At 39.0% G+C, this 12008-nt stretch overlaps 1 protein-coding gene across 1 annotated transcript in view; it reads right to left on the minus strand.

Moving 5' to 3' along the window:
• The window catches only part of lama2 (laminin, alpha 2), a 185763-nt gene that overhangs the window by 97418 nt on the left and 76337 nt on the right, over positions 1-12008 (minus strand). The window contains exon 14 of the mRNA XM_032543629.1: positions 4893-4997. Within this exon, the coding sequence (XP_032399520.1) occupies positions 4893-4997 (105 nt within the window). The remainder of the gene's footprint in view (positions 1-4892; positions 4998-12008) is intronic.

Consider the following 12008-nt stretch of genomic DNA (forward strand, 5'->3'; position numbering starts at 1 on the left):
AAGAAACAAAACGAGACAAAGGCTGAAAGAGAGACAGTGAATAGGGAGAACGCCGGTTGACAGTGTGTAGGTGGTTCATTATCGTCATCATTTGGAGAGGCTTTTTGTTGACAACAAGACCGACACTTGTCCTCCTCTCCTCCCATCTCCTCCCAGTCTGTCCATCTGACTGACACGTCTTTAAATAACACAAGCTTACTGGTCTGTGACTATCCATCTCGCAGTTTTATCTTTAATTTTTCACTTCTTGCTGTTGACTTCCCTTCCTTCTCCTCTTCTTTCCTTTCCTTCTCCCTGTATCTTTTCTTTGTTCCTTCCTTCCTAGCGTCCGTCTCCCTTTGTTTCCTTCTTTCCTTTCTTTCTCGCATTCTTTTTTCCATCTTCCTCCTTTGTATTTCTTTTCACACTTCCTTTCTTTCTCGCATTCTTTCATCTTTCCTTCCTCCCTTTCTTTGTTTTCTTCTTCCCATTCTATCTCTCTTTGGTTTTGCGGGGGAAAAAACGTGTGCATTTTTATGGCACATTCACTAAATGAAAGTAGAACTTGACAATATATCAATATTGTATCGATATATGAGGCTAGATATCGTCTTAGATTTTGGATATCATAATATGACACAAGTTTTGTCTTTTCCTGGTTTTAAGGGCCGCATTACAATAAAGTGATGTCATTATTTACATTTACCCATTTGGTCAACATATCCACATTATTGGTGATTATTTATCTACCATCTCGGTATTAGTTAATATTTTGTGAAAGCATCAATAGTCAACCCTACAATATCGCCGCAATTAAGAAATTTGGAAAAAAATATCAAGATATTTGATTTTTTTTACATATCACCCAGCTCTGAATAAATTAAATTTAAAATCTTAATACATTTTATTTGCATTTTGTGTCTATATTTGATCTATATCTACCAGAAACCTGAGAAATAAATTTACATATTATTGCAGATTATTACAGACAGCATTATTCATTTTTTTCTCTAAACTATTCTAATTAAAGGCAAGGCAAGGCAAGGCAGCTTTATTGTATAGCACATTTCAGCAACAAGGCAATTCAAAGTGCTTTACACAAAATCAGTTAAACAATAAAACACAAGTAAAACAGTTAAAAATCACAAGCATTAAAAACCGGTAAAACACATGAATAGACAGTTAAAACAAAGAGAAACAAAACACAAGAATAAAATTTACAGTGCAGCATAAGAAATTTAAAGAAATGATTAGTCATTTAAGAAAGGCAGCATCAAATAGAAAGGTCTTCAGCCTTGATTTAAAAGAACTGAGAGTAGCAGCGGATCTACAGGTTTCTGGGAGTTTATTCCAGATATGAGGAGCATAGAAACTGAAAGCTGCTTAAACCCTGTTTAGTTCTGACTCGGGGGACAGAAAGCAGACCTGTCCCAGAGACCTGAGAGGTCTGGGTGGTTCATAGTGTAGTAGCAGATCAGCATATATTTTGGACCTAAACCGTTAAGTGATTTATAAACTAGCACAGGTACTTTGGAATCAATTCTTGAGACACAGGAAGCCAGTGTAAAGACTCAGAACTGAGTGATGTGATCCAGTCTCTTGGTCTTAGTGAGGACTCGAGCAGCAGCGTTCTGAATCAGCTGCAGCTGTCTGATTGATTTTTTAGGGAGACCTGTAAAGACCCCGTTACAGTAGTCAAGTCTACTGAAGATAAAGGCATGGACAAGTTTTTCCAATCCTGTTGACACATAAGTCCTTTAACCCTTGATATATTCTTAAGGTGATAGTAGGCTGACTTTGTAATTGTCTTAATGTGGCTGTTAAAGTTCAGGTCTGAGTCCATGACTACAACCAGATTTCTGGCTTTGTCTGTTGTTTTTAACATTGTTGTTTGAAGCTGAGCGCAGACTTTTAATCGTTTTCTCTCTTGCTCCAAAAACACCACCTCAGTTTTTCCTTCATTTAATTTCAGAAAGTTCTGGCACATCAGCCGTTAATTGTTCGATGCACTTAGTCAGTTTTGTATTGGACTATAGTCCCCTGGCGATAAGGTTATGTAAATTTGGTGGTCGTCCGCATAACTATGGTAACTTATTTGTTTTTCTCCATAATCTGAGCCAGTGGAAGCATGTAGATGTTAAACAGAAGAGGCCCCAGAATGGAGCCTTGCGGAACTCCGCACGTCATATTTGTACGCTCAGATGCATAATTACCTATAGACACCAAAGTAATCCCTATTCTTTAGGTAGGATTCAAACCAGTTTAGACGAGCCAGAAAGGCCAACGCAGTTTTTCCAATCGGCTTAGTAGTATGTCTGGTCGACCGTGTCAAATGCAGCACTGAGATCAAGTAATACTAAGATTGAAATTTTGCCATTATCTGTGTTAAGGTGGATGTCATTAAAACTTTGACAAGAGCCGTTTCAGTGCTGTGGTGTGGTCGGAAACCGACTGAAAGGTATCAAAACTGTTGCTTAGTGACAAGAAATGGTTGAGTTGTTGAAAGACCGACTTGTTTTCAATGATTTACTTAAAACGGAAGGTTTGATATGGCCTATAGTGCTCATTAGTGACTTGCTAGATTGTTCTTTTTAAGAGTGGCTTGATTACTGCGTTTTCAGGGCCTTGGAAAGATACCTGAAAGAAGAGATGTGTTCACAATCTGTAGAAGATCAGAAGTCAAACAATTGAAACATTTTTGAAAAGTCCCGTGTAGAACATCAAGGCAACAGGTCGAGGTTTTCAGATGTTGAATAATGTCCTCCAGGTTTTGTATGGTTGATTGTGTGAAATTCTGTCAATTAAAACTTAATCTTCTTGACATTGGAGAAAGTTGTGTGTGTGTGACACGGTTTTCTGCCTCTGGGACAGCGAACATAGAAAAACATAGACACAACCTGCTTATGTGCCTGTTTGTATTTGTGCCATCACACACACACACACACACACCACACACACACACATTGGTGTTTAGTGCTTTAGGGGATTTAAATAGTTAACTAATAGCGTTGCTGCTTTGCTTATTGCTGCCATACATCATATCACAACCTGCTCATTATAAAAGACATAGAGACGAGGGAGAGACTCTCTATCTGCATTTTTATTGCTAAGTTCAGCATTCCTCTGCCAGCTGTAGCTGGTGTGTGTTGTGTGTGTGTGGGTTTGTGTGTGTGTGTGTCTGCTTTTACAGCTTTTATTTTCTGTTTTATTTAGTGGTATTCACTTGTGCAAAAGTCATTGGCTTGTAGGAAAAGATGAATATGCTGCAGGCACAAATACTATACATAAACAAACACAGAGACTCACAATTGTGTCCATGTGGGTTTTCGCTGGTCGAGACCGTTTCCTCCCACAACAAAAACCATGAGTGTGTTAAATGTTAGGAGCAATCCTGGTCAATGCCTTGTCCCAAGGTGCAGCCCAGAGAACTGGAGCTTATTACAGAGCCCTACACTGTGTTGGGCCCACCAGTAAGGGTAAACCAGATTTTTAACCAAAACGACCACAGCAGTTAGTTCAAAAAAAGTTTAGACTGGTCTCTGAGGGACGAACGAACACTTGGGGCCACAGACAAAGAGATCTGGGCTACTTGTAAATTCCAGAGCCTGTCCTCCAAACTCTTACAAGCTACCACAAGGGATAACCATCACAAAATGGCTGGAGGGAGTGGTCAAAGTGGCCAAAAGGTAAAAAAAACTACAGGCTTGTAGTTCACAGCTTTCGAGAGTGCTCTAGACTCCCATTCACTTGCAAGACATTGAACACAGTGGGAATTCTCATCCGGCTGTGAAACTATAAAACTTTCTGACACAGCCCTTTTGTCGCTTTCCCCTTCGACCTTGGTTGAAACAGGTCAGCGCTCAAGCTCGTGCTAAAACTTCCATTTTTGGAACAAATGGATTTAATTCTGGTGTTGGAAGCACCCTGGAGCCTCTGAAAACACGTACCGGTGTTTTCATACCTGCCGGTGAAGGAAACAACGTTATTCTTCTCAAAAGTCGACTGCCTTCTCTCCTGCTGTTTTTGGGAGGGAAAGCTTTCATCCGTGTTCTGCTGACGAGCAGAACCGGACCGTTTTGTTACCATGGACGATCCATGGACAGACATAAACGGACTGAACACGCAAATGTGAGAAGGTTTCATAGTGTTTCTGGGCAGAGAAATATGTGTGTTTATTAATGTAATAACTACTAATGCTGCAAAATGTGTTGTTTTGCAGCATTAGCAGTTATTACATTAATGTGACATTAATGTGATCTGATTAATAAGTGCTATTGCTGCACGTTGATGATTGAACAATTGCTGATTGGACACTGATCATTTTGAAGTTAAATCAATTCTACTATAATTTAGATAGCGGTTGTTTGTGATTATTTTATGTATGTGTTGTAATAATTGCTGGTTGAACACAGTCAGTGCTCGAATTCCCCCCTTTGTCTGTTCCTTTCAGAGATACAAGATAAATGAATCAAATTAATTAAGATCTGTATCTTAAAGGGAACGCCACCTATGAGACTGTTTTCACAGCTCATTATTGGTCCCTGGTTTCCGGGGTGGTGCCCCATTTTGATGTTGTCAATGTTGTAAAGTTATTAATACCCATATTCATAACTTTTATTTATATTGATAAACCATCTTTGATAATTTGCCAATGATTGAATTTGTACCCGTAGTGATGATACCCTACAACTGTCGCCGGTTTCTAAGAAAACTTTAAAAATCAAAACTTACACACCCACACACACTAGTACATACAGATAAAGGCAAATATATATATATATATAATATAATATATATATATTTTTATATATACATATATTCTATATATATATATATCTATAAATATATATATATATATCAATGCTATATGATGTTATTGTCTGTATTGTCTGTACGCGCATTCGAAAACTTACCTCTATGATTATGTCAGGTTGTGAGGTGACTCTAATGGCCATTTGTTCTTGTTGGTCTGTAGTATAAGATACCGTGTAGACCACACTCCCTCCATAGGCTGAAAGCTGAAGACAGACAGAGAGAGAGATGAATATGTTAATAACATTGACATTAAATGACAGTAGAATTAGGGCAAATTATTGATGTGATTAGGATGCCACAAGTGACTATTACAAGATGGCAAATGGTAAATGGTAGTATAAATGTAGTTACACAGCAATTTCGCTCTAGAGTTTGCTAACATTAGCAAGCATTAGTCTCCATAAGCTCCTGGTCACGTGAGTGTACTGAACTGCAATGATGTGTTTTTATTGCTGATTAATTTGGCTTTTCAAAAGGATGTTTGTGTTATTTCTCCTTTTGAAAGTTACACAATCTAACTTTAAAAAGGAGAGTGCTTCAATATTTGATACACAACAAGGGCACATGAAGATTAAGAAGGCAAGTGTAACCAAAGGAAACCCTGGATAGAGGTAGTGGAAAAATAAAGATTTATAAATGGTTTTACTTTAAAAAGGCATTCACTGTAAATATATTATATATATGTATATATATTTACATAATATTTAAAAATATTTTTAAAAAGTAAGGAGAACAAGAATATGCCACAATCTTTGTTGTCTTGTGTGTTTCAGTGCAGTGTATATAATGTATATAATGTAATGTCAATACTATTTTTAAATATTTTTAAAATGCAAAGAGAACAAGAATATGCCACAATCTTTGTTGTCTTGTGTGTTTCAGTGCAGTGTTTCTGTCGAGTCCACAGAATGAGCTTCAGGTGGAGAAACGCTGCGTCGGCATGATCCTGAAATTTATTATTCTGCTCCAACCTGAACATTAATGGGTGGGAGAGCGAAATAATAATGCCACCATAAAAACAGAGAGAGGGGGACATTGAGGAAGAGGGGGAGAGGGACAAAGAAATAGAGCCTGAGACAGAAAGACAGAGAGAGAGATAGAGAGGGAGTAAGAGGTGGACTTAATGCCTCTATAAACCTCTCCCATTCGACATCATTACCCTCGGTTCTTAAACCGGGAGGAGGAATCGCCCATTTCACAGCTGACTGAAAATACACACACACATACACACTACAGCGGGAATGGAGGTGTAGTTGGGTGGACGTTTTATTGACTAATACTTATTCTCCATCTAACCCCATTTGCTGATTTGGACAGTAAAATCATAGTTTAAACCCACACTACACAGCCTACGCATATCAGACATTTGTGCTGCTCGACCTCCTTCACCATTAGCTTATCTGTACTCCAGTATGGAGTCGCACTTATCTAGTACACAGAAGAAATCAGTCTGTTTAAAGGCACCTTTTCTGAATACAGGCTTTGTGCATTTCTCTGTGGTGATACCTTAACATTATTTATATATATCACTCAATGAATTGAGCACCTGGACGTGCTTTATAATCGAAAAAGACATCTCACTTTTTACAATATGGGACCTTTAATTCATCCACTTGTGCAAAGAGGTGCTGTACTAAAAAGTTGATTAAATTGCTGTTTCCTGGTTTGCATTTAAAGCTTTAAAAAATATTTTGCACAGAGTTTAGCAATTTACCTCCTTTGAAAATAATGACATTTCTTTCTCAGAAAACGAATTTCTCTGACGCCATCCACTCAACCTGTACAATAATAAAAGCTTTTGTCATGGCAACATGATGACCCATCTCCACCTTGGGGGATTGGAAATAAAAGAAAGACAGGAAAGACCAAAAGAATAGCATAGCAGGAGAGGGAAATTATGGGAGAAGAGAGGGTAATTATCGGTAGTAGAAACGAAGGAACGAAAACACTCAGCCACACAGCTATGAAAGAGATCAGTCAGAGCTCCATAAGCCAGTTATTTACTCCATCAGTGGCCAGAATGAGAGCACCGAGACGTAATCCTCTCTCTTAAAACCCTAATCAAGGTGACATAATCTTCATTAAAGTCAACCTTTTGTTATGGCCATGTCCCAACAGTAATATTTTCTGAAGAAAAACTTGAAGACCTAAAATACTGATGAATATTTCAGTGACATACTATCTACAATTCTCTTTCCTACTGTTTATCAATTAGATTGAAAAGAGAAGTAGAGAGGAAGCCTAACTCAGAGACTGGAAATAAGAGAATTTAGTGAGAGAGGAGGCAAACAAAAAAGAGGAGAGAGAAACAAAATATGGGATGAAGTGCAGCAGTACAGTAAGAGAGAGACATACAAAACAAGGATGAAATAAGAGAGGAAAGGAGAGAAAATGGAGAGTGAGAAGAGGTGTGAAAATGAGTCATTATTAACTCAGTTTTCCTCCAGGGTTCCCACCAGAGCCCTGTAATATCACTTTTCCAAAACTTTAAATAACCATGTCGGAGCATTTTAATGAACTACACGTGTTAGTCCAACCTGATTTTAATACTGTTGTTATATTAAAAAGGTCACATTTCTGCTACAGTTTGACTTTTTGTGGAGAACATAATTTTCATAGAAAAATGTGTGAAACAAGTTGGAGAATAGATTTTGGCAAAAGTACGTTTTTTTGGGGGGGAGGATACATAGACTTTAACATATGTTAAAACAGCTATCAGGAAAAAAATAACAAGAGACTTACAAACCAAGCATTCCCTCTAACTCTCACTCTCACACAAATCACTGTTATAGGTTAAATTACTGACAGAGTCCAAGCTGACAACATGTTTAGTATACATTATGTTTACTGACACCCTGGAAAGCTCAGTAACAGTCTTTTTTATCCTGAGCTCTCCCACAGGACTATTGTATTGGACATATTGTAGCGGTGTAATATGTAATTTACCTGCATTAAAATGTTGAAAAATGACTCAAACTGATTATACTTTGTTGAGTTGGGTACATACCATTATCCCAAATGGAATAATTATATTAATAATTTTAATCAAGGTATTGGTTCGTTACATATGGTTTCTTGTCAATGGCATATTATCTCTTTTGGGCATTATTATGGAACCCACGCAACTTCCAGGCAAGACCCACCGTCCGATAGCCTTCACACGCTACTATTGGCCAGGCTCCATGCATACGCAAGGTAACGGAATCCAATTTGTTCAGGTCCTATCCCCTGACCAGTCGGCTATCCTAACCTTAACTACTCAAGGTGAATGCCTAACCCCAACCAATCAGGCTGCTTCGTAGGGCTGGACCTGCCTACAAGTACACTGTGTAGATCTTGGTTGTTATTAACTAAACATTTTGAACGGTTGAAGAATTTTAGTCATCGGACGTCTGGATCTTAAGTTATCAGGGAAACAAACTAAGCAACGTTAGCTGCGGCCAATCCGGGACGTCCTTTGTTTGCCAAAAAGCGTCAGAGAAACACTGATTACCACTAGTTGATGCTGTGATTTTGGCAATGTGTTAACAATCGCTCGAATTGTTGTAAACAAACTGCAGCGGCCCCCGTGCGTAATGCTGCATGATGGCACTGCTGGTTCTGCAGGAGGACTGACCCCAAATGGAAGAATCAGAAGAGAAAGAGACTTCAGGGACCATGACAATGACTGGCTAATATGTTGATTTAAATTCCCTAAAACTGCGGTCTAGGTTCTATGTACTGAACTGAGTCCAGTAGAGAGGGCAGCGCGCCGGAACCGTGCCATTCCGGTCCAAATACAGGTCCTCACCACTCTCTGTTTCCAGCGGGAAAAAGTACGTACGTACACTTTTATTAAGGATCCTACACACAGTTTTATAAATGAGACGCCTGGTCTGGCTTATTTTTAGTTAGGAGGAGATATCTGCGGCTAATTGGGTAAAAACCTCCTGAACCACTGAAGGAATCCTAACTGGAAGAAGCTGACTGCAATTGTGGTGAAAACAATAACTCCCCTAATCCCATGCTACTGGGTGATGTCACTAAACTGCATCTTTTGTTATTGTTTTGATTGAAGTATAGCAACTAGATGAAACAAATTTCTGATTTTGGGGAGTCGTGGCATTACTTAAATTGAAAGATATTAGTATGCAACTGTCTTTTGTGACGACCACATGCTAGTTTCTTCAGAGAAATGTTCAGTGCCAATCTGCATTCTCATGCCTGTTTGCTGTCAAATCTTGGAGTACAAAAGCAACCGACGCTCTCTTCAGGAGATTGGACGGAGGGAGAGGGGGACAAAGGAAATCATCCTTCAGGAAATGAAAACCAGATTGCAAAATTACAAGATTACAAAAGCTTCAGAAAACAAACTCCGCTAAAATGACACACACTGGCCCACACAAAACACCCAGTGAAACAAAGACATACACACACACATACAGAAACTTAGAAATATAAACACACACCTACCTAGGTGGCCTTTGGTTGAGTGCAACTGGTATTGGGAGTTTTCACTGTTTATCTACCGGTTATACACACACATACACACACACGCAGACAGTTTCTGTGCTGAATATTTTTTTAGGTTGTGATGCCTTTTTGGTGGGAGATGGGTGCAGTACCCTTGAGGCAAATTGTGCATTCAGACTTTCTCCTGGTTTAAAAGAACATGGTGATCATTAGGTTGTTTCCTACCCATGGCATCCAGGATTGCTCTTGGAAATGACTTGGAGACAGCATTGGTCTACCAACTTGGTAAAGTAAATATGCCCAGTAAAGTGGGTGTGTGAGTTTAAGTGTGTGTTAACCATCTTAGTTGCAAGATTTTACAGTGATTGTTCTGGGCACAATTTCACAAACAATTTTCACTCATTTAATTTCAAATGTCACTTGAAGAACATTGTTCAATGAACAAAAACAAAAAAAACTTAAAACATGTTTAAATAACATTTGGGGGGTTCTTCCTGCAGGTTCTTGAGGTTCTAAAGATTCTTAATGCCTCCAACAAGTGGATAGGAGGCACTCGTTCATCTACAATCCTTTTTAAGTGTGTAAAATTATAATGCTTCAGAGAAATTTCTCTAAAGCTTCAGAAGATCTGTACAACAGATTATACGATTATAGCCGTATGTTGTTTTTTGGAAATTAGGCCCTGATTACTTTAAAGCAACACTAAGTAACTAAGCTTCGGACCCCCTACAGGTTGAAAGTGTAATTGTCCCATCAGGGATCATTGGAACTACAGCTCCGCTACGCCATCTGGCAAACTTGTATAGTGCGGTTATAGCCGGCAGAGAGCCGCAGAGCAAACGTGCCGCTCACCCTGTTACGAGTTGATAACCACAGAAACATTATTTTAAGTTACAATAGGCTCTCAAGTGTTGCTTTAAACCAAGTCGGTGTGAGCAGGAATGCCAACAACAGGTCATACATGCTCTGGAGTGAAACTTCTTTCCTTTCTTGGTGGTTTTTGGGTGGCTGGTTGTACAGGGTTGTACGATGTGGTATTTCTCTACAGTTTCCCCAGACTGAGAGAAGCAGCTGTTGGATGTTCCTGCTTCCATGCTGTGGGGCTACTTGCTTTTGTGCTGGCAGATAGAAATGGGGCGGATCGGTTGTCAGCTGGTCGTTTGAGGTGCTCTGCATGGGGTTTGCCCTGAGATGAAGGTTTGGGGTTACAGGCTGTCACTTAATGAGGTACTATTTTCACTTTGCTGACTTATGGGGATAGTGGTGGCAAGGGGTGAAACGTTGATGATATTCTTGATTAGACACTTGTGCATAGTAAGCAAGTAAGAAAACTTTATTTAAATAGCACCTTTCACAGACAAGAGGGGTCACAAAGTGTTTTACAGTAACAACAAATAAAACAGCAACACATAAAATACTAAGCCATAATGCTAGTTAAAAGCTTGTCTAAAAAGATTCAGGTCTTCAGGTGTTTTTTAAAAGTCTACACAGAATCCAAAGCTCTCAAGGCCAAAGGGAGAGAGTTCCAGAGCCTTGGAGCCACCACAGAAAAGGCACAATCACCTCTGGTTTTAAAACGTGTTCTGGAGACAGTTAAAAGGGTTTGGCCTGAAGACCTCAGAGAGCGACCAGAAGTGTGGGCGTTCAATAGATCCTGGATGTAAGCGGGAGCTTGACCATTCAAGGCTCTATAAGTAGTGATTAAAATTTTAAAATGCACTCTAAAACCTATTGGTAGCCAATGAAGAGCCTTAAGCACGGGAGTAATGTGCGATCTCCTGCTGGTCTTAGACAAAAGTCTTGCTGCTGCATTTTGTACAACTCGCAATTTGTCCATGGATGGTTTGTTTAAACAAGTGTACAGTAAATTGAAATAATTCAACCGCGAAGAAATAAAAGCAATACACATACATGTGCATGGCCGCATGCATACAGTAGTGCCCATGCATTCATTTGCCCTAATGTACTCATGGTAAGGTTTGGGTCAAGATGAAGATGTTGATTAAGATTTGGTAAAACAACTTTGGTTAAGGTTTCAGTCTGCTTTCCTTTTTTCTTGCAGTCAAGCAGCAATAACAAGTACAAAAACATATCTGTGCCACAAAAACAGAAGAAAAAAGCAATATCGTCAAATTTTGAGGTGGATGTGTGCAGGATTATGGCTTGGTAATTAGGGAGAGAAGGTTAGCTGGACTGTAACTCTGTATGCACATCTCATCCAGGAAGATGACTAAGAGCAGCTCAGTCATTTGCTTCCAGCCGATCATTTATTGTTCCGCAATCCCACGGCTCGCTGAATCTTGAAAGTCAACTCCAGCATTTTGCTGTGTATCAGACTGGAATTAACAAACAAATCAAAATGACACCCTATATTTAATACAGTCGGTGCAGATCCACCTCTGAGGCCGAGATCAGACTCACACATGCCATCGTAGCATCAACATCATGCTAATTTTTGTAAACCCCTTCATACACTGCCGTGGGACAGGTTGAATATGTCAGGACATGAAATTGATTGCTTCCCAGAATAATGAAATCATTATGGCACCAAACTGGACTCATCTACACTTTTCTATTAATAGATTACTTCACACATTTCAACAGTTATCAAGAGCTGTCAACAACTTTCATGCAATTTCATGGTCTACAGAAAAAGCAACAGGAATTTTTATAGGAAATATAGTCTTAATTTCAAGACTCTATTTTGTTTATATTAATTATCTTTTTGTAATGAAAACATAAGTAAATCAGGATTGAAATTA

Source organism: Etheostoma spectabile, chromosome 18, assembly GCF_008692095.1.
Source record: "Etheostoma spectabile isolate EspeVRDwgs_2016 chromosome 18, UIUC_Espe_1.0, whole genome shotgun sequence".
In the NCBI taxonomy this organism is placed as follows: domain Eukaryota; kingdom Metazoa; phylum Chordata; class Actinopteri; order Perciformes; family Percidae; genus Etheostoma; species Etheostoma spectabile.